The sequence below is a fragment of the Rhipicephalus microplus genome, chromosome 3 (genome assembly GCF_043290135.1).
Source record: "Rhipicephalus microplus isolate Deutch F79 chromosome 3, USDA_Rmic, whole genome shotgun sequence".
In the NCBI taxonomy this organism is placed as follows: domain Eukaryota; kingdom Metazoa; phylum Arthropoda; class Arachnida; order Ixodida; family Ixodidae; genus Rhipicephalus; species Rhipicephalus microplus.
Window position 1 is genome coordinate 199,230,497 of NC_134702.1, and position 22,194 is coordinate 199,252,690.

The 22,194-nt window shown below is 44.1% G+C and overlaps 1 protein-coding gene across 1 annotated transcript in view; it reads right to left on the bottom strand.

Annotated features, from left to right (window-relative positions):
* The window catches only part of LOC142804088 (anaphase-promoting complex subunit 7-like), a 64,334-nt gene that overhangs the window by 25,367 nt on the left and 16,773 nt on the right, over window positions 1–22,194 (bottom strand). The window contains exons 5-11 of the mRNA XM_075890658.1: window positions 11,635–11,750; window positions 9,548–9,676; window positions 6,122–6,209; window positions 3,491–3,586; window positions 2,743–2,831; window positions 1,466–1,580; window positions 2–143 (exon numbers count right to left, since the gene is read on the bottom strand). Of these exons, the coding sequence (XP_075746773.1) occupies window positions 2–143; window positions 1,466–1,580; window positions 2,743–2,831; window positions 3,491–3,586; window positions 6,122–6,209; window positions 9,548–9,676; window positions 11,635–11,750 (775 nt within the window). The remainder of the gene's footprint in view (window position 1; window positions 144–1,465; window positions 1,581–2,742; window positions 2,832–3,490; window positions 3,587–6,121; window positions 6,210–9,547; window positions 9,677–11,634; window positions 11,751–22,194) is intronic.

A 22,194-nucleotide genomic window follows, 5' to 3' on the forward strand; every position in this document is an offset into this window, starting at 1 on the left:
CCTTTGTAGGCCTCATGCCGGTAAGGTGCCACCTTGAACACTTCGCTGAAGTGGGCGATGGCTTCGTGCACCTTTTGTACTTCCAACAACACTGTGCCCTTCAGCAGAAGAGCCTCCACATGGCGAGGGTTCAGCGTACATGCCTGCATTGAACATTGATTGGGGAGGAGACAATGTGGCTGAGAGAAATAACAGTGCACTTCTACGTTCACTGCAGTTATGCTTCTGTTTTTTTTTTGAAGAACAAACGTGCCGATACTCTCGTCACATGGGCACCTAAAGGTCTTTTGAGCAAAAAGTCTTCATCTGAAAAAGGGTTCCGCTTGCAGACAAACCACAGCGGGCGATCTCCTTTTCAAAAGCGGTACTTTCTGGAAACAGCGTTTGTCGATCTCTTTCACAGACGTAAAAGAATAGCTTTGAAACCAAAGGGCGTCAGCAATTATAATTGGTGAAACAAAAAATGTTAATTCTGTTACCTAGGCTTACATACAAATCAAATTCATATCTGATGGAAGGCGTAATAAGCCCTTTAAAGCTTATTTACTTGGGTACAACTAAAGCAGGTCAAGAGGCTCAGGGATACACGGCGGCGCCTAGCGCATCACACACACGAATTCAAGAAGTGCGGTATTGTAGCATGTATGGTCAATGCCGCCAACTGAACAGTCCTCAACGCACACGAAGAGCAATGGCTGCAGCAATCAGAGAGGGACAGTGGGTTTTATATATCGAGATACGTAATTTTGTATCGACTGGTAATTTCGTTTTGGAAGCTAGCGCCATGCTGTCAGTTGTGTATTCGGAACAAAACACCGAAAAGAGATGGTCAGTGCTGTGTGTCTGCAAGACAACTCCTGTTCATTAAAGGTCTTTGAGGTTCGCAAAAGACCGCTTACGTGAAAGAGTTTTCGCGCACTCATGTGACAGTGGTATAAGACAAACAAAGGCCCAATCATCATAAACTATAATTATAGTGATATCGACCCCTTGGTTTCGAAATCCGTGTTCTCAAGCAAAAAAAAAAGTGAATCTCTGCATGTAGTAGGGGTTCCTAAATTGACGGCTCGTTCACAATGTCGATTGACAGTGGTTGTTCAGCCGTTTGCAACTGGCAACTTGGCAGCGACTCGCAGTATTTGCACCAATTCGTGTGACCTTCGCGTTACCTATACAAATGCCTTTACAGATAGCACTTGTCCCATCTGCGTGCACAACCACCGGCTCAAAATGGAAGAAGACATGCTTTACCTGTGCATTTATTCTTTAGCAGGCTTAGCAAGTGAAAAATCTAACAAAGAGCTACTAGCCTCGAACAGTCGCCTCCTGCAAAAGCGAGCATTTGCGCGTGCCTGCAACCGGTTGCTTCATGACTGCGGAGGTTCCTCGACGTGAATGAACTCAGACACTAGTTTGATCTGAGCCGAGAAGTTTCCTATCAGAGAGGGAGAGGCCATGCAGCTACCTTTTGAGAAAAGTAGATGGCTCGGTTGCCCTTCTTTGTGACGTAGCAGAGGTAGGCCATCACGACCCATGGCTCAGGACTCCTGCTGTTCACCGACATGAGCTGCGATGAGAGCCTGCGAGGAGGACGAGTAACACACCATTCACCAGTTGTAGGGTTTCACGTGTACAAACTTCATACGATACAATTACAAAATACCCCGCAGCGGGGTAGCCCAAACTAATTCCGACCACTAGCGGTACCTAGGCATGCACCAAAATCTCGTACATACATGGAAGCGTTTCTACTGAACCGTAATCAAAATATGAAGCCAATAGGCTATTTAATGTGTAAGACAGATGTTCAATTGCTAGGTTTCCATTTGCAATTCAAATCTGGCACAACCAATGCCATCTTGTCATGTAGCGGCCCCACATAGTCTATACGAAGCAGAAACCTTATTTTGCCCATCTCTACGAAGTTTACGCGAATCGCTGCTGATGACGTAGACCAGCGTTCCTCAGCCACGAATTTTCGGGAACCCTTGTGGAGCAGTGAAATGGATAAAGGACTCCTTGCAGCGAGAGAAAGAAAGGTGGGGGTTCATGAGACAGCAAGCAGCTTGAAGTACGTGGCTTTTCAATTGGTCTCAGAGTCCTCATAGGAGTCCGATGACCCCCATTTGAAAACCAGCGACACAGGCAATGCTTGAACACAGTTGTTGCAAGGTGGTGGCAACATATTCAATGTCTAGTCGAACCCACGCCACTAAAATATCAACCTTGTTAGCTTTCATGAACAACAATCTCTACTCAGGAGGCGATGTCATCTGTGGCCAAGAGTGCACGTTTTGTAAGCACTGCAGTGATGTTTTAGTAGTCTATGCACATCACGACGGGCACGATGTCTTCAGGTTCCATCAGATGCAGTAAGAGTAGAAGTAAACAGCCTAATGCGCTGGCATTGCAAAACAGTTTATTGAGTTTATGCTGGAAATGCTATATATAGTTGAGTAGCATGTTAGGCCATCTCTGTATCTTAGCCGGTTCCATGGTAAGTGCCGGATGTTCTGTCCTCAACAGACCCAGCAATAGCTGACGCTTGGTGTTACGAATTTTAGAACCACAAAATGGTGTCGGTTAACACAAAAGCAGGCGTCATAGGAGATAACTCAAAGAAGGCTGTCCTACAGAGGACGTAACATGGGTGAACAACGATAAAAATACACAATAGTTTGCTCATTGCTCTGACGACAATTGCTCTGTTCGATGCCTAAATGAGAAGAACAACAGACTCACGACTCAAGCTCTTTGACTTTCTTCTCCTTAGCCAGCAGGGCAGCGTACACATCCATGCCTCGCAGCAGGTGCGGATCCAGACTGTGCACCTGTCGGGAAAGAGTTTCTTCAAATGACCACATCAACAGTTGTGATGAACATAAAAGTACTATTCCTACAGTTAAATCTTGATACAATGAAGTCGGTAAAATTGGCAAATTTACATTGTGATATCGAAACCTCGTCTTAATGAAGCTCAAACTTTCATGCACAGTATGCAGCTCCCTATGTATTTTTTTATTACACCGTACAGAGTGTTGTGAGATTGTTCAAACAACAGGAAAATAATAAAAGTAACCTCCTTCAATGACTTTTAAGGAAATGAGTTATGAAGAAAATGAGATCTGGCTACCACAACCTGATGAAATGCTATCGTTGCGCTCTTCACTGCAGCGCTACATTAGGTGTAATACTAGTAGGTCCGGCACACTGCGGCGACCAGTGAAAGCTAAGTGAAAGTTCTTTGTACTGATATCATGCATACGAACGTTTTTTGCAACATTGAACTTCAACATACACGTTCTACCGACACACTTCCATAAGAAATCTTTGTATTAATCACTAGTAAGTTTTGAAAAAACTAGATAAGCTAAAAAGTCACATAATTATCTAAACAGGCACAGTGTTCATAGGATGTAGGCAGTCATGTGAACTTGTTGAAAACTGAAAGGACTGCCAACAGTCACTGATGCATAACAACAACTCTCACCCTCTCCAATGTGGCTGTAGCATTCGTATAGTCTCCTGTGTGGTAGTAAGCCTCCCCTAGCGACGCCAGGATCTCCACATTATCCGAGAGCTGTGGCTGCACAGCACATGAGCAAAGGTTCGCAGGTCAACACCTATACAAGAAGCACTGGGTACACTGGAAAGGTCATAGATAATTGGTGTATCAATAAAAAAATTAAGTAATTTATATAAGATGGCAGAATGTCAAACAGCGATTGAATGTAATATATATTTACACAAAACCCTACAATTAATAGACTATAAAAATATAGATTTTCACTTGGGCTAACGGGTACATTGCCAAGACAAGCTGCATTAAAAAGAAGATGAAGAGCAAACATGCGACAGCTTCATAGACTGTGCCCCTCAGCCTGCCTCCAATGTGGTTAATGCCTTTATAATAAATAAGTGAATACATAAAGAAATAACCAATAAAATAAATAAATAAGGCACATTTTATGCATAGACATTGTGAATATATTAACCTCTTCCACTGGTACAACTTGCATAAGCCATCTTGGTGAGCTCGATGTGAAACTTTTAAATGCAAAGCAGCTTTAACACCTATATACTATCATTAGGCAAAGGGAAAGTGTACCTTTGACACTGCAACGAATGCTGGCCAAATTTAAGTGCTAGGTGTGCATTCCCGTACTCAAAAGTAGGCCTGGGAATTCTGTTAGGTAATATTTGGCCATGGATCTTACAAGAATACATTCAAATAAGTGCCATCCTTTGGCAGTGACCTATCGCAAATGTACAGATTATGAACCAATCAGCACTGTATTAGTATATGAAGTTTATATATTATTAGTATTGTATTAGCATATGAAGTTTATTATTAGTATGAAGTTTATTATTAGTAGTACTGTATTAGTATATGAAGTTTATAGTATTAGTATATATTGTTTTTTCTAGCAGTGCTGAAGAACTGCTAGAAAAACAATCTGACATGATGCTGCACTCAACTTCTCCTGCACATCTAAGATCCTCCACCTTGCTAAAAGAAATTATTGATCAGACTGTGTTGTGTCTGTAGCACCTATATTTTCTGTGCACCATTGCATTTCATAATGTTGCATACCTAATTACACATTTTGGAGGCGTGTTGACTTGCAGAGTCAATATTCCCAGCTAAGCTGTAGACACAACTACCCCACACGTACCTCTTTGGACACCTGTCAAGTCACAAGCTAGCAATTAAGCAATCTTTGATAATTTTACACACTGCAACTCATAGTAATCTAAGTTACCTTGCCCCCCACAAACACATACACCGCACGCCCACTGAAACATTACTTTTGGCATACCTTTTGTGTCTTTAAAATGATATACACATCTTTTAGATATGTTACATATTCTGCACTTAGACTTTCGAATTCAATTCATCAACGGTCATGACTGCACACATGAAAAAAGTTTTTTTGAAGAATGGCTTGTTGATTGATTGACTTGTGGGGTTTAACGTCCCAAAACCACGATATGATTATGAGAGACGCCGTAGTGGAAAGGTCCGGAAATTTCGACCTCCTGGGGTTTTTTAACGTGCACCAACATCTGAGTACATACACGGGCCTACCACATTTCCACCTCCATCGGAAATGCAGGTGCCGCAGCCGGGATTCGATCCCATGACCTGCGGGTCAGCAGCCGAGTACCTTAGCCACTATACCACTGCAGCGGGGTGATGAATGGCTTGTGGCAGGGTGCGTCCCTCAGTAGCATATAGTGGAGTATATTAGTGAGGTGCACATAAATTTACAGCCCATAAACAAATTTGGTGTGTAAACACAAGCCATTCATAATGTTACTCTCAGAAGCGTTTGCTTTTAAAAATCACTAAGCATACCAAAACAACGCTTACACAATGATGAAATGCTACAGCACAGAACGAATGTGCTGAATCAGATTGTTCTTTCAATTTCAACCGTTATACACATTTACGTCTTTCCACCATTGGCAACAGCAGCATCACTGAAAAAGAGCTACAGTGAAAACTGCCCATGTTCAAAAACTGAACAAAACCTTCATCGCTTCATTGTCAGAAAAAAAAAAAAAACGCTGCAAATCCACTTAGTGAAGGATAAGTGGGCAAAGCAGTGGGATCATTTGGTGTTGCCTTCAATCACCTGTGACATTGTCCACTCATGCATCAGTCATAAATGGTATGTTGTGTTGAGTTGTGAATTTTGTTTTGCCTTCATTATTGCTGCTTTGTGGTATCAGATCTAGCCCGAAGTTGCCAATGACGAGGTGTGTGCACGTTCCTGTGGTGGTTGTTAGTTTTTTCCAGTCATATGAAGTGCATCGTAGAGCTTATCGAGATGTCATATACTGCACGAGCCAGTCAGTGTTTGTGATTATCATCGTCATCGCGTATAGTGGGCACCTTGCATTTGCTCGGCTATGGCGAACGCCGCCAACGAACAAGCCTCAACCTTATTAAGGAGCTTCACCCTTCAAACATTTAAACCCCAACTCAAGAGACACTGATATAATAGACTATCAGTTATACTAGACAGCAGATGCGCATCTCTCGTAAAGGGTTTCAGTTGTGGTACAGAATTTAGTAAGAAGCTAAGCCCGAATCCCTGATGAGCTGCACACTCACCCTGGCTTCAAGCTGCTTGAAGTTGGTGATGCTAGACGAGTACTCCCGGGAGTGGAGGTATGCATTTGCCTTGATCCACTGCCCAAGCCTGCATGGGGCAATGTTTTTAGTAGACACTGCCATCGTCGTTCCCGCTTTTTACTAAGCACACTGCTTGGTTATGATAAGCGGAAGAGGCATAAAAGTCGGCACCAGCTGCCTCAGCAACCTGCATATTTACACAGAGATTACAACACTTCTGCAAAACTCCCTGAATTAACGGAAATGGCATGCGCACATCTTGACAGATTGGGAAATGTGAAATAAAAATTGGCTAAAAAAAGATTTAAGATATTATAACATCCACTTAGGAGTTAGACAAGGAGAGCAGAAAGGTGGGTCTTAAAATTAATCTGCAGAAAACGAAAGTAATGTACAACAACCTCGGCAAGGAGCAGCGCTTCGAGATAGGTAACAGTGCACTTGAAGTTGTAAAAGACTATGTCTACTTAGGGCAGGTAATAACCGCAGAACCGAACCACGAGATTGAAGTAACTAGAAGAATAAGAATGGGGTGGAGCACATTCGGCAAGCACTCTCAAATTATGACAGGTAGATTGCCACTATCCCTCAAGAGGAAGGTATATAACAGCTGTATCTTGCCGGTACTTAGCTACGGAGCAGAAACCTGGAGACTTACAAAGAGAGTTCAGCTTAAATTGAGGACGACGCAGCGAGCAATGGAAAGAAAAATGGTAGGTGTAACCTTAAGAGACAAGAAGAGAGCAGAGTGGATTAGGGAACAAACGGGGGTTAAGGATATCATAGCTGAAATCAAGAAGAAGAAATGGACATGGGCAGGGCATGTAGCGCGTAGACAGGATAACCGCTGGTCATTAAGGGTAACTGACTGGATTCCCAGAGAAGGGAAGCGGGTTAGGGGGAGACAGAAGGTTAGGTGGGCAGATGAGATTAAGAAGTTTGCGGGTATAAATTGGCAGCACCAAGCACAGGACCGGGTTAACTGGCGGAACATGGGAGAGGCCTTTGTCCTGCAGTGGACGTAGTCAGGCTGATGATGATGATGAACATCCACTTCAAAAACACGATTATATTTTTTTGCCAAGAATAGTTCCGTGTACATTGTAGTGTAGTATCCTGATTGCTTGAAATGTCGCAATCATAACTGACGGGCAGCTTGAATCAAAGTCCTTCAATACTTTTACTGGTCATGAAGCCCCATCGTAACTCTATGGAAGAACTTTGTGCGCTGCAAGGAGAGGCCGCGTGGCAGTACTGCATTCTCCCCGGGCGGCCGCATATCATGGCATGTCTTCGTGCATTTTTCATTCTTTGATTTAGTGTATGTTTAGCCTGAAGGTTGAAAGGAAGGCACAACATGATGCGCACCTGGGTGTCGATGCAGTCACAAGGAAAGCCACAAAAAAGTGTTTATGTTCAGGCTGCTTAGACAGTTCGGGTAAAGCGCGCTGTATCACGACAACAAACTGGTGGTTTTACATTTGATTTGCCACAAGTGTGTGTGCGTGCAAAAAGCACTTCAATGAGAGTGAAATCTTTTGCATGAATCAGTGGCTAATTAGAAGAGCCATGAAGATGCCACTTGATTTTTCAAACTTTTGCCAAACGCTGTGCCAAGCATATTCCACAGCCCCCCGGCGTATTTGACTCAAGCAAAAAAGTCTAGAGTTCACCTGTCTACCGAGCGTCTCTGGGTACCGTCAGATGAGCTGGAGACTGTCGAGGCGGCACTGACACTGTGCATGAGCCCCTCTGACACAGCTGCCATGGATAAAGACGCAGTTAATGAAGGTGAGCATACTGGCCGCGTCTTCCTCATTGCACGCTAGTTATGCAGAAGCTCGATGAGTGAAATACTCGCAGTTTTCTTTTACGCAGGCACTGAGATAACCAAAAGTGTACAGGTGATATTCCAAATAAACGGAGCTACATGCAGACCTTCACAGCTTGAAAAATTCAAAGCGCACGTTCGTTGCTTGGAACAGAAACTTCAGCACTACCGATTGAAGCTTGGTAGGGTGACGACCCATGAGAGAATGCACCAGAAAACTGTACGAAACTTGCGCAAGCTGTAAAAGCATGAAAAGTTAATTTTCGATATGAATGCGTCATGAGTCTGAGAAGATACTTTTTTGCACCACATGTTGACGCTGCCGGTGGGTTTCATAGTCCGCCAATTTTATTGTTTGATGAGACATGTAAGGCTTTTGCCTTAACAGTAAAAACAATAAGTAAGGACAGGGAGGACATGGCATGAGTAAGCTACAAAGCAGAGTAAAAGACTGGGAAACAACACTGCATGATCGACCAAATTTTGAATTGGCTATGGCACTGTAGTGATAAATCATGCATAACGAAACACGAAAATCATGCAAAAACTACAAGAGGTATTGCTTGATTATCGTCACTTGCTAAATTCAAAGCACCGATTCATTCAAACTGGGTGTCCGTTAGATAAATACAAGGCTATTTTAAGACATCTTCGTACACTAAAAACACTAAATGTATATGTAGGCTGAAAGATTGGATATGCACTATCAAGAGTTGCAACTAACTGCGCTTCCGCGACACGTTCGCATCTGCCAGAGTCATTGAAGAGCTCTGGATCATCCATAAATTTTCACTAGATGCTTCAGGAAAAAAGAAGCATGCTTGTGTAGTGGAAGCATACTAGATAAAGGAAGCAGCACACCTTATTGCCATTGAATTTCTAGCTTCAAGGCCCCATTCGACACTACATTTCACTATATTAGAGTTTCCCTGAATCTTCTCAAAAGTAACATCACTTTGAAAATGTAATCAATTTTATGGGTACATTTAATTACGTTTCGCAGTTCCAACGTGTGCCGTACCATTGCAGCGCTGAGGCAGCTGCAATGGTACTCTTTTGTTCCTATATCAAACTTTCGTCAAAGCTTCATGACCAGTAAATGTATTAAAAAACTCTGCGTGAACTGCGCAGCCAGTTCCAGCTAAGTTCCACGTACAGCGGAACTTCAATTATTCATAACCTGGTTTTGCAACAACCCGCATTAAACAACAAATTAAGCCTCCACAGCTGACCTCAGCCTAGGTAAAATAGAAATTATAACCGTTCTTATGAAACCAACAATATGTTTCAGCCATGTTTTCGGGCTCCATGACTGTGGCATCTTGTGGTTGAATTCGCATGCTACAATACATTAGGCACTGATAAATGAGTTTGGGGCAAGAGGAGTGGTTCGACGCAGGATCGCGCAGCTGAAGAAATTTGGTACACAATGGTGCAAATGGCCCAGCTGTTCCACCTCTGCATCGTGAAGCATACAAATAAATGTGACATGGGGCTCGAAGTTTCAGACTGACCAGCAATGGTCACATGTGAAGGACCTAGCTGTGATTTTAGGCTATTCTAATTGCACAGACCATTCCATGTGTGGTGGCAGAGAAGAGCCACTGGAGCCGCCAGGGTGCAGCACCAGTGCAGCCACCTCTCCAGCCTTGACTCCCAGCTCCAGAAGACCCTTGGCTGCTTCCAAAGCAAGAGGACACTCCCTGCAGACCAACAGTGCCAGTGACGTGAGTTAGTCACAATTTGTAACAGCCTGGCAACAAACAAACACTAGCCACGTCTGCCCTCTTACCAGAGTTGCAGTCACAAGGTTATACAACTACACATTGTGTGAGCTATTGTGGCTTTGCGATCGTCACCGTGTGATCATTGAGATTGAAAATGCGGCGGCCACCTTTACTGTGCAACGATCATCGAAGAACAAACTTGAATGAGCACCCACGAATCAATGAAGCTGTATCCCTTGGCTATTGAGCCTTTGGATTTCAAAAAAGCTAGCAAGGTATACATTTCGACTGAGTGTCTTGTTTACAACAACACAATAATTCAATTTGACATGGAAAAACTGAAGAAATTCTATCCCCTTCCATATTTTCATATAAAAACCTCAAAAACAGTTCTCGCTCTCAGATTTGTTGGATCCACTAAAACCTTCACTTCAAAAGAAACCAAAGCTGCATCTTCATAACAAACGTAATGTGCACCTAGTAAAAATCCACATATACATTAGCAATCTGCATATTTGGGCCAATTGATAATTCGCTTTCCAACATGAGGCAGGAAGAAAAATTGAGACAAGCCACATGTGGCAGCAAATACTACATAGAACAGCCGAGGAGTTGCCCGAACAACTACTTCGGGGGGCATTAGTATAATGTTCGGGGTAGTTTACAGGGTCACGTTGTGATGCATTATCGAAGCTGCGGATGTACGCCTGAATTTGAAAAATTTCCAGTGTGCCCTAGAATCATGCTGGCCAAAGAACACAAGAAATAATAAAAGCAGCTGAAATAACCAATGTTCACTGATCACCAGTGTATCAATCTGCCATTTATTTCCCTGTCTAAGAACTGTGCTGTCTAGGTGTAGCATGCGCCCCACCGTGGTGGTCTAGTGACTGGGGTACTCGGCTGCTGACCCGCAGGTCGCGGGATCGAATCCCCACTGTATTTTCGATGGAGGTGAAAATGGTGTAGGCCCATGTGCTCAGCTTCGGGTGCACGTTAAAGAACCCCAAATGTTCGAAATTTCCAGAGCCCTTCACTACGGCGTCCCTCAAAATCACATGGTGAGTTTGGGACGTTAAAACCCACATATCAATCAATCATTAGGTATAGCATGTGATAGGGAAAGCTTAACCATTTTGTACAAAGTTTACCAGGTATTACTTTGGAGTGTTGTAATTTGAAGAAGCGGAATAGCGCAGTCGTGCAGTTAGTGTGATAAATATATGCCCTAACAAAGAAATTCTCCTGAAAGCTAGCGCTTGTGCGTGTTACAATTTCTCTTCATTTTTTTGTCTAAAATGTTTGCAGTAAACAAGAAAACTACATACACAGTCAATCCTTGCTTTAACAAAATTTATTTCAAAAAACCTGCGGCGTAACAAACTACAGAAATACAAAAAAGACGCATACCATCAAGGAAGGACTTGAGACAAAAGAAAAAGGCATCTGTGTCGATTTCTTACTTGATGGTATGCATCATCTTTGCACTTCACTACGCATGCACTAAATAGCCCAACAACAAGTTTTACATCGTAGCAAACTTTTGCACTTATCCTAGTCTAACCTCCATCTTTTTTATACACGAATTAGCAGGGTATTCTTGTGCTTCAGTTTCAATCAAACCAAATGAATATCTAACAAAATTTTTAGCTGCAAGTAAGTCATACTTGCAGCTAGATTCCTTGCAACATCGAGGTTCGACAGCATTTCGTACCCATCAAAATTTAGTCCATGAGTTGAACCTGCGCCACGGTGCTTTGCAGTGCAGCGTCTTAGCAAGTACGCTACTATGGCATGCGGGTGAGCTTTTGGAAATTAAGCCAGTCATTCAGTGAGACAGAATTCAGGCCTTGACGAAGTGGCACAGGATTAGTACACTATGAAGCATTTTCACAAGGCACATGTGAAGGATGGGAAAGTTGCGATACACTCACTTGAGCACCTCGCGGTAGCAGGTGATGGCCGAGCGCTCGTTGCCGCTCTGCTGATACAGCTGCCCCAGGGCCATGTTTACCCGGCTGCTGCGTTGCTTTCCTGGAATGCTCTCCAACTGCAGGCAAACAATGAATGATGCAGCATGAGATGAGGGGGAAGCTAGTTTGGTGGTTAGAATTTCATAATCCATTGCTCTGAGACAGACAGCCATATTAACTGTATTAGTGCAATCTTTCAAAGCCAGCTGATGTGTTGGCAGTGTATTTAAACGTAACCTCTTCATATGCGACCCTAGTGCCATAATCAGTCGGATCAAGGTAGCTTCATGTGAACATAATTCTGTTATTCAAAGCTATATGTTAAATCTGTACAGCTGCTTGTGGCTGAAGACGATTTATTTAAGGGGAGACGCTCCTCGAAAAAGTTTTTTTTTTATTTCTAGTAATAGAGACTTGAAAAGTTTGTTATTAGTATAGTTTTTCATGCAGATTTCAAATATGCAATCATTTTTTGTGTAGCTGCTATAATTATTGAGTTATGACATAAACAATAGCAAAAAGTTACATTTTTTGCGGGCACTCTTTTATGTACTAAACTTTCAGTAAAAGCACTGTGTCTGATCTTATTTGACTCTTGGTAGATTGAAAAGTACAAATATCTATATAGATATGTCACAGAAATATTGGAACCAAGAAAAAAAAAATTGTATTGAATAACTTATTATTTTCAATCTCCCTTGAAACAATAAGCTAATATTTTCACAACTAATGCTGGTAGGCATTGCAATTTAGAGTAGATATTTGCATTCTGCATGTGTTGAAGAATATGTGTGCCAAGTTTCGTTACTATACAATGAATATAAGTTTCTAAAAGGCTGCCCGGAAAACGTGAACTGTCAGAAAAAATGAAAATGAGAAAAACAAGTTTGAAAGTTCGCAAAGTTGGCATTTATTAGGAAATCATTCTTTTTGCATCAATTGGGGCACAATGAAAAGTACCTTGCCTTGAATGCACTGCAAGTGTCTAGAAGTCCCCTGCACCATAGCTTGGTCCTTCACGGCTCTTGCGGTCAGTGTCCTCAACACGAGCTCTATTCGCTGTGTTGCGACGGTGTGCCCTCGCTTCTGCAGTTTGCTTCAGGTTCATCTTCCCGATGCGCATGACGTCATAGTGGTCACCATGTGTGGCCAGATCTTGTGAGGGGAGAATTCCAATGCCTTCGAGTACTTCTTCAAAGCCCCTGTGGCCTTTGTCGTACCAGAGTACAGCAAGAGCGGTCGCTGTCTCCACAGTTGTTCTGGAGACGAACTTTGTTTTTGGACATAGCAGCCATATCTTGCTGTTCAGCGATTCGGCTGCATTCTGTGTCTTGCCATGAAGGCACCGAATAAGGAGTTTCTCCTCTGTAAGGCGCTTGTAGATAGGCATAATTGCCAATCCTTGAGCCTTCGTCAACAGTGGGGTGTGGCGTGGTGCAGGCTCCCCCAGTGCTTCCGCACGCTTGTGCTTGCACCACGAATTTGGTCCCGCGGGGCAAAAGTTGTGGCTACTGGCACCATCACTGGAGCAGCAATGAAAATACCATGCCCATATGGCAGTGTACATATTTCGAACACTGTCCTTGTTACTCGTGATGGCGATCTTGTAATATGTTTGTAGTTTTATTATTGTCGCATCTTTCAGTTTTTCGCCTCGTGGCAGTGGCGTTGCCAATTTCCGTAGGGCAGTTCCCAAGCGCTTTGCAACGTGGTTCGTGCACTCTTCTTTGTCAATGGGGGTGTCACAGTATACATTTGCCTCGCAGATTGCAGTGTAGGCCTTGCTGTCACCATCACCTAGGATTTTGGTGAATCACAGTGGAGTTTCATAAAACAAGGTCCTCTGCCATATATTGACAGCTGCCGCAGGTTCCATTGCATGGGATGAGCAGTCAGTGTTTTTTTGGCAAACTGGAAGATGAAAAGCTCGCCATATCTCATCCTCCCCAAGGTCCCTGTGTATACTGCAAGCATGGCAGTAGTTCGAAAGAACTTCAAAATCGAGGCAGAGCCCCGTGTCCAGGGACACGACTGTGCCCACTCCATTGTGGCTTTTATGACCTCTTTTCTGCCAGGTGCCATCAAACATGACTGGCACATCTCTGCCGCCGACTGCGTCTTTCGTGATGTTTCGTGCCTGGTGCAAGTTTTTGCTCACTGCCGTCATCGCCGCACCATAGAGCTTCTTGCAAATGCCGTTGAATGTCTTGTGATGCATCGTGCTCGGAAGACCGAGAATCGCACAAAATCGTGAAAGTTGGTCGTGGCCTGCGCCTATAGCACGTGCTGCCAGAACTGCCTTCACGTTTACAGCAAAGCTGTCACGCGAGCTGCCGCTGTCAAAACGAGCGCTCGTTCCTTGGTCCCCGGCCGAAGCAGTACGTCTCGACGTGTGCGTGAACGAAAGTGCAGATTCAGGGCAATCAGAATTTCGACAGGACAGTTCGAGGAATGCCGAAAGTCCTTTGCGCTTTCCAGCTGCCTCTCGCACGCCGAGCTTCCGTTCGCGACAGGTTGGGCATTGCGCACCCGCCACAAGTGCCGTCAGCGCATCGATTTCGCAAAGCAGCATGTTCGCAGTAGCAGCATCTACCGGTCTACGTTCACTCTCGAAGAATCCAATCTTCCTTTGGGATGCACTGACGAATTCCACGGCAGCGGCTATTTCACAACCACTGTCGCAGGGTTCGGTGACGGTGTTAGGCCTATCCGAAGTCGGAGCGTCGGGGCGTTGGTCGGGGGCGACATCGTCGTTCGCTGTCGCTTTGCGAAGCGTCCGACGCCGTTTCCCTCGATACTTGTGGCGAGTTCTGAACTTTCGATTATCTGAACTGCACTTCTTCGGGCTTGCCATGACGCAAAAATGCAGAGAAACGCAGAAAAACTCGATCGCGACGTCCGAGGCTTCGCTCTTTTGCCGGAGAGATAGGAGGGGGAGGAGCGTGGAGCGCACCGCCGTCCAATGACGGCCTCGCGCTGTGTGCCGCAATATTCAAAACGCGTGACGTACGCGTTGTTTTTCTCGTTTTTTGTTTATTCTGTGTGAAGGCACGAGATTGGCTACTAGTGGATTATGAAGGATACAGCCTTCGCAGCATGCGTGCACGATTGCAAATGGCGGCCAACGCGTCGTTTTCGCGACAGGACGACGCGAACTTCGCCGTTTTTCGCGACTTTCGCGCAGTTCTCGCGTCACCGCTGCCCACTTGGAAGCATTTTTTGATAATTTCTCGTGCGAATTTCAGCTTGATATTTTCAGAAGTAATAGATTATAGTCCAAGGATGCCAATACAGCCGGAAAAAAAAAGCGAAAATTTTCCGGAAAACCGCGACTTTTCGACCCGCGTCTCCCCTTAAGTACAGGAAAGGTGAACAAGTTAACAGGTGTAGCCCAGGCATTAGAGTCACTACTGGCCAGCGTTCGACACAAAACTTGCGCTCGTGCCACAGCGCCAGTACCATGGCGTGCCCACTTCATTGTTGTCTTCTAAGGCGACGTGTCACTCTTCCTTCTTTAGACGAAGTCTCCATAGCAGCCAGGAGGTTGCGTAACCTCTGGCAGTCACAGTTGCCGAGTGGTCACTGCCTGTGACGTTGACGGTTGAGAGGGAGTGTTGTCCTGCATCTTGGGTGAGCCAGGCAATTTAGCAGCTGAGCTCGATGGCGTCTCTATGGGCGTTGCGTTACAAGCAAGGATCACGGTTCGACGTGGCACAATATTTGACCTTCAATCGAATCTGGTTTTTTCAAAAACTGTTGGGTAAGCACTCTATCCGCAACAGCAAAATGGCAAGATTTTTCCAATGTCTCTTGGCTCTCAAGAATTTGTTTGCCCACCTCCCGCTTGAGAAGATTGAGAAGGCACAGCAGTTCTCGTCCAAACATAGCTCTCGCAGGCGTCATTCTTGTGGCAGTGTGCATCGTCATGTGTTGCCAGTACAGAAATCTTGCAAGTCAGCACTGTATGGACTTGTCTGCATTCCTCAGCAGCGCTCTTTTCAGCTCCGCCACATGGCGTTCTGTCTGACCGTTTATTGCAGGGTGGTATGCTGATGAAGTTACAGCCCGTATGCCATTTGACGCATAGAATTGCTTCATATCGCTGGAGATAAATGCTTTTCTGTTGTTGGAGATGACCTTTCAGAAAATGCCTAATGTTGCAAACAGGCTTCAGAGTACATCGATGACAGCTCCAGATGTTGCTTGCGTCATGTGCTGGACTTCGACCCACTTTGTGTATGCGTCCACAGCAAACAAGTAGGTGTGCCTGAGTAGTGGCCCTATGAAGTCAATGTGCACCATGTTTCATGATGTTTGGGAACGGTCCCAGGTGGAAATGGGAGCTTTATATGGGCTCTTATCGGTTGAATGACATTCCCGGCATTGTTGCACCATTTCCTCGATCACGTTGTCAATTCCAGGCCACCATACATAACTCCTTGTGCATTTTCGAAAAAAATCCACTTTCTTAGTGCAGAGAGAACGTTTTTAGGAAGAAGACAGAACAGAGCGCTCTGTCCTATCTGTCTTCTTCCTAAAACTGTTCCCTCACACTAAGAAAGTGTATTTCTTTCAAAAAATGCATTACCAACTAGCCGCTCTTTGCTCCTTGTGGCTACCATGGCTACCATGCCTCTGTGATCAGCATGCAGAAGTGCCAGAACATGGGATCATGCTGCGCTCAGTATGATCACTCGTGATCCAAGTGTGATGCACTCGCAGTAAAATGCTAGAGTGGTCGCTCGTCGTCGGTAAGGAGCAAACTCATCTCCAGTGAGTTTCTCTACTGTACCATCCTGCACTGCCTGGTACAACCTCCGCAGGATGCTGTCTTGTTGTGTCAGGCATGCTATCTCGGTAGCAGACAATCGAGGTCCCAAAAAAGCTTCGAACAATAGAACGTCGCCTGGAGGCCAGGGTTCATCTAAGCGTTCTTGTAATGGCGATCGGTTCAACGCATTTGCCTTTTGATGGTTCTTGCCATGCCTGTAGATTAAGCTGTAGCCATACGCCGATAACTTGAAGCACCACCTGGTCATCCGTGGAGAATGGACTTGAGTCGTTGGCTTTTGTGGACCCAGTATGCCGAGCAGTCATTGATGGCCAGTGATGAAAGTCAGCTTTCTTCCTGCAATATACTTGTGGAACTTGTGTGCTGCAAACACCACAGCAAGGCTTTCTCTGTCAAACTGAGCATTATTGCACTCTGCCAGCCCTAGTGTCCAAGACGCAAAAGCGATTGGCACCTCTCTATTCTGGTCATCATGATGATTGACACGTAAGGTTTAACATCCTAAACCCACCATATGATTAAGAGAGACGCCATAGTGGAGGGCTCTGTGAATTTTGAACACCTGCGGTTCTTAAGCGTGTACCGAAATCTGAGCACACAGGCCTACAACATTATCTTCTCCATCCAAAATGCAGCCACTGCAGCCGGGTACCTTAGCCCCTAGACCACCGCGGCGGGGCCTGGTCATCACGTTGAGACAACAGCTCGTATGCCATATGGTGAAGTGTCACTAGAGACAAGAGGTTCCTTCTGTTTACCGTAGTGTGCCAGTACAGTCTGACTCAGTAGCAATATCTTAAGCTTGTCAGACGCTTCTTTATACTTTGTCTCCGATCTCAACAAGGCGTCCTTCTGAAGGAGCTGGTAGAGACACCTGGCAACTGTTGCCTTGTCCGTCAAGAATCTGTCGCAGAAAGCCAGCATCCCGAAAATGGATTGAAGTGCTTGTTTGCAGTTGGGTAATGGAGCATGCGTTATAGCTCGAGCTTTCTCTTCGCTGGTGTGGAAGTCGGGTAAGAATAGGAGCTTTTCGGTTTTGACGGTTTGACGTCCCAGGAAAAATACTCGTACCACAAAGCAGCACTTCTTTTTGCGGAGGCGAAGTTTGTGCTACCGTAGCCTCTTCAGTACTCCTTCCAGTCTCTTGACATGTTCCAAGGCGTCTTTCTCACTGATGATCACATCATCTAAATACATGTACACACCTGTGAAGCCAAACAGCCTACTCTCTATAAAGTCTTGAAAAATGGCTGGAGCTGTAGAAATTCTGAAAGGCAATCTCTTGACCTTGTATAGCACTTTCAACATGTTCAGCGACAATACCTCTGCTGTCTCTAAAATCATGTGAAGTAGCTGATAAGCCTGTGCCAAATCCAGGATGCTCAAGACTTTGCCTCCCCTCAAGTGCCTGAGCACTTAATCAGTTGTGGGAAGTGGGTTGTCTGCCATCTTTGATACCTTGTTCACTGTGAAATGGTAGTCGCCACATACAACAAGCCTTTTTTCTTCTGAACTAGTACAAGAGGCATCCCAAATCCGAATGCCGCGCCGGCTCGATTATGCCTTGACTTTGCAGTCTATCGAATTCAGCTTCGACAGCTGATGGCAGCGCAAAAGGAACCGGCCGTGCTTTTGGGAACTTTGGTTTCACTCCTTCCACCAGGTCTGGTTGTACCGCAGGACTGATGCGTCCTGAGATGTCCTCGTCGAATACCGATTTGTATTTGTTGAGAAGCTTCGAAACAAGTTTGTCGTCTGATACATCCCTGATACCCGTGATCTGTATACCCAGATGAGGAAACCAGTTTCTTCCAAGGAGGTTACAACCTGCTCTCTTGGTGACAGCAAATGGTAATGTAATAGTCATGTTTCTGTGCGTGACAATCACCGTTGCACATCCGAGAACCCGAAGAAACTGTCCTGACCATGTGCGTAGAAGAATGTTGTCAGTCTGAAGCCGCGGCGGGTCATCTGTCTACGTAGCTTTGATCGTGGCCTCACTGACGGGTGCGCACGCTGCCCCTGAGTTGACTTAGAAATCGTGAGTTGACTTTGAAAGTTGCCTTCGAGAACATTGCTGCTAGCTTAAAGCAACAATAGCGACAGTTTCAGGCCTCTTCAAAAAGAAATTTCCTAACTCAGTACCACTCTCGCTTGGCTGATGATTCTCAAAAATGGCATTTTGCAAGGTCTCATAGGCCAAGCTAAGTGTCTGGCAGGAACTTGCCTCCAAAATCTTCGTGCTTCTTTCTCTTGCGACCCCTTTCACCTGAAATCCAAGTTGATTTCTAATAGCACTTTTAAAGAATTGCTCTTGCCAGGAATGTACAAACGAAGGCAAAAAGTTTTATTCAACATGAGCAATCAATGACATTATTTGCATATCTGCCTTTATTCGTCTTTCTTTGAATTGTCTAGCACCTGGTGACTAGGACAGTCATTTTGCTCTTAGAAGTTAGCAAACTTTAGCTTGCTGAAGAAGTGCACAGGAGCTACTAGCCAATTTCATGAATGAATCTTGTATAGCCTTGTCCATTGCTGCATGTGATGCCCTCTAATGCAGAGCGAATCGCCCAGGTAACCTCGCAGAGCCCGTTAGCCCAACAACAGTCAAGCACCTATGGTGATATCAAAACAACCACCGCAGAAGGGCAACATAATTTACCAAGACAAATCCAGGTGGCTAACCTGGTCTGTGCTCGTATTCTTTTCGATCTTGCCCATTAATAGGTTTCCCTTTATAAAAAAAAACTTATCAGCACTTACATTTTGCCGGATGGTGCATACTTCTTTCTGTGGTCCAGTGCCAAATTATAAATGCGTCCTTCAAGTTTACATGTCCCAAATCTATTCTTGTTGGCACAAGCGTGTTGAAAGTGGGATGAAATGGGGCAAGGCCCTGCCTAAAAGTTACATCATCGGGCATCATATCTTTGGGAACTTCAATTTTTTTTATAAACCTGTTGGCCACTACTCATGGCTGAGATGTGGCATGCAAGACGCCTTCTAGAAATGCTCTAGTATTCAGGATGCCTTGTGTCACTATGTGTTCAGAAGTATGTCACCCTGGGACTGCTAATTGAAACACGCAGTTGTTGGCTGACAAGAGTGCTTGGTGCGGCATGTAGTCGCCGTGGTACCCACACTGTGCAGCCGAAGCAGCATTACGAACTGGCCTGCCCTGCACCAGCCCGGCCGATTACAAATCCAAATAGTGCATGTTGTAGCATTTTTGACTAGATTTAACAGGAAGTATTAACTGCCAATGCACCTATTTCATGAAGTGCTCACGAGAGAGCTAGTTTGTAATGGCCAGTGTTATTGCAGCTTGGGATAGGGGACTATGCACGGGTGACCACCGTGAAATCCCAAGCAAGGCCCCCCCCCCCCCCCATTCTTCGGCCCTAAAAGGAATTCCATCAAGAATCGGATGGGAGGGGGGCTTTCATTGAATATGCATGCCTTCACCCTTTTGATTCGGCCTTATCGGGCGAACAGAAACAGTAGAAATTATGGAAAGGAAAGAGGGCTATTTCAAATCTTCCGAAAAATGGAGATGGGTTGTTTGCTCGGATTTCACGGTAATGTCAAATTGAGTCGAAGGTGAGGGTCAGAACAAGGCACATAAGCCGATTCGTGAAATATTGCAGAATAGCAAAGTCACTACAGCTGATATTACGACAGCTATAGGCGAAGCTCTCTCTCAACAGCCCTTTCTTCCCACCTATGCAAACACTCCCTTCTTTTCTCCTCTTCACTTTGGTCAATGCATAATCTTGCTACCAAAGAAGGAAGATGAAGATACTGCTCCAAGGAAGACGAGTCTTTTTGTCAAAACATGCACTGCAAGACATTTCACATTCAATTTTTTTTTTCACTTGGAGCCTTCATCATAATATACCAAATCAGTTTCTCACCCGTTATGCCGAATGGATAACCAAATATCTGTTCATTATCTTTAGCATGTCCCTAACGAAATGCTCACTTCCCAATGACTGGAAAGTGGCAAGAGTCACACCAATTCACAAATCGGGTAGTGAGGTTGACGTCATTAATTATCGCCCGATATCCTTGACAAGCACTACTTGCAAAATACTACGGCAGATTATTCTTAAGCATATCACTACTTACCTTGAAAAAGAGCACATTTTGTCACCATTTCAGCACAGGTTTCGTAAAGGCCTATCTACCGTTACACAACTCACTAAATTATTACATGAGCTGTCATTGGCCGTTGACCATCAAAAGCAGATTGACCTTATTTCACTCGTCTTTTCAAAAGCATTCGACGGGGTTTCACATCAAAAGTTAATACTAAACTGCAGGCGACATTAGGTAAAGGACCAATCACAAAATGGATTAGCGCATATCTGACCGAACGAACACAGTTCATAAAAATAAACCAGCAAACATTAGAGTTATCAAAAGTTACATCAGGTGTACCGCAGGGCAGCGTCCTGGCCCTTATTTTATTTCTTATATTTATTAACGATTTGCCCCAGTCCACTGGAACAAAGATCAAGCTTTTCGCCGACGATTGTATTATTTATAAAGAAATTGACTCTTCTTCGCACCATACTGCTCTCAGCAATGCCCTATAATCAGTATCTAATTGGTGCACGAAATGGCAGATGACCCTAAATGTAAAAAAATCAGCTTTATTAAGAATATCGCGTAAACAAACGCTATTATATTTTGACTATACTATTGACGACACACCACTAACTTCCCTAAAACAGCATAAGTACCTAGGACTAATGATTTCTAATGATTTTAGATGGCGCATGCTATGCTACATCTTCAGCTTTAAAAAGAATATTTTCCCTAAAAAGACGACTACATTCTGCACCACCTCAAACAAAATTAGTAGCCTATAAAACCTAGATCCGCCCAATATTAGAATACGCCAACTTAGTCTGGTTCCCCGCAACAAAGAACCTAATTAAAAAGCTAGAAGGGGTACAAAAGGAAGCAGTTAGATTTACCTATAAAAAATACAGTTTGCTCGACTCACCCTCTGAACAGATTGCAAAAGCAGGGCTACTAACATTACGAAATCGCGCTAAATTCGTACGCCTAAAAATGCTCTTCTAACTTATTCATAGGTAGCTAAACATCGACAGCACGAGATTCATATCTACTTCAGAAAACCGACGTTACGCCATAAACATCCTCTAACATTACAAGAATACTGTTTCAACACCCACTGTTTCAAGTACTCTTTCTTTCCACAGTCAATTATAGAATGGAATAGATTGCCCGCTTGTCTGACTAATACTAAAGATTTGAATACTTCTTTAACTTTGCTTGAAAACCACATTCGTGACACTCATAGCTGAAGTGACGTTTTTTCTTCCTATGCTTTTTCTCGCTTGTACAGTTTTTGATGCTTCCTGAATATGTCAATGTTATCAGTGCATTACGTAATATAATATTTTTGTGTATATCTGCCTGACATAGGTTGTGCTTTTATACTTTTCATGTATCATTATAAAAGATCTGCTGTCGCACATTCTCGCACATAAGTGCAAGTGTATCTATTGTGTATTTGGTTGTATATGTATTTCTTGTGTATTTTGTTTGCCCTCCTGCAATAGTCTCCTTCAGGACTGGCAGTATGTAAAAATAAAATAAAATATATCATGAAGCGAGAATATAGAAGGCGCCTATTTGGGCAATTGCTGGTTTCTCTTTTTTTTATTTTGGTTCTATGACCTTGACAATAATTC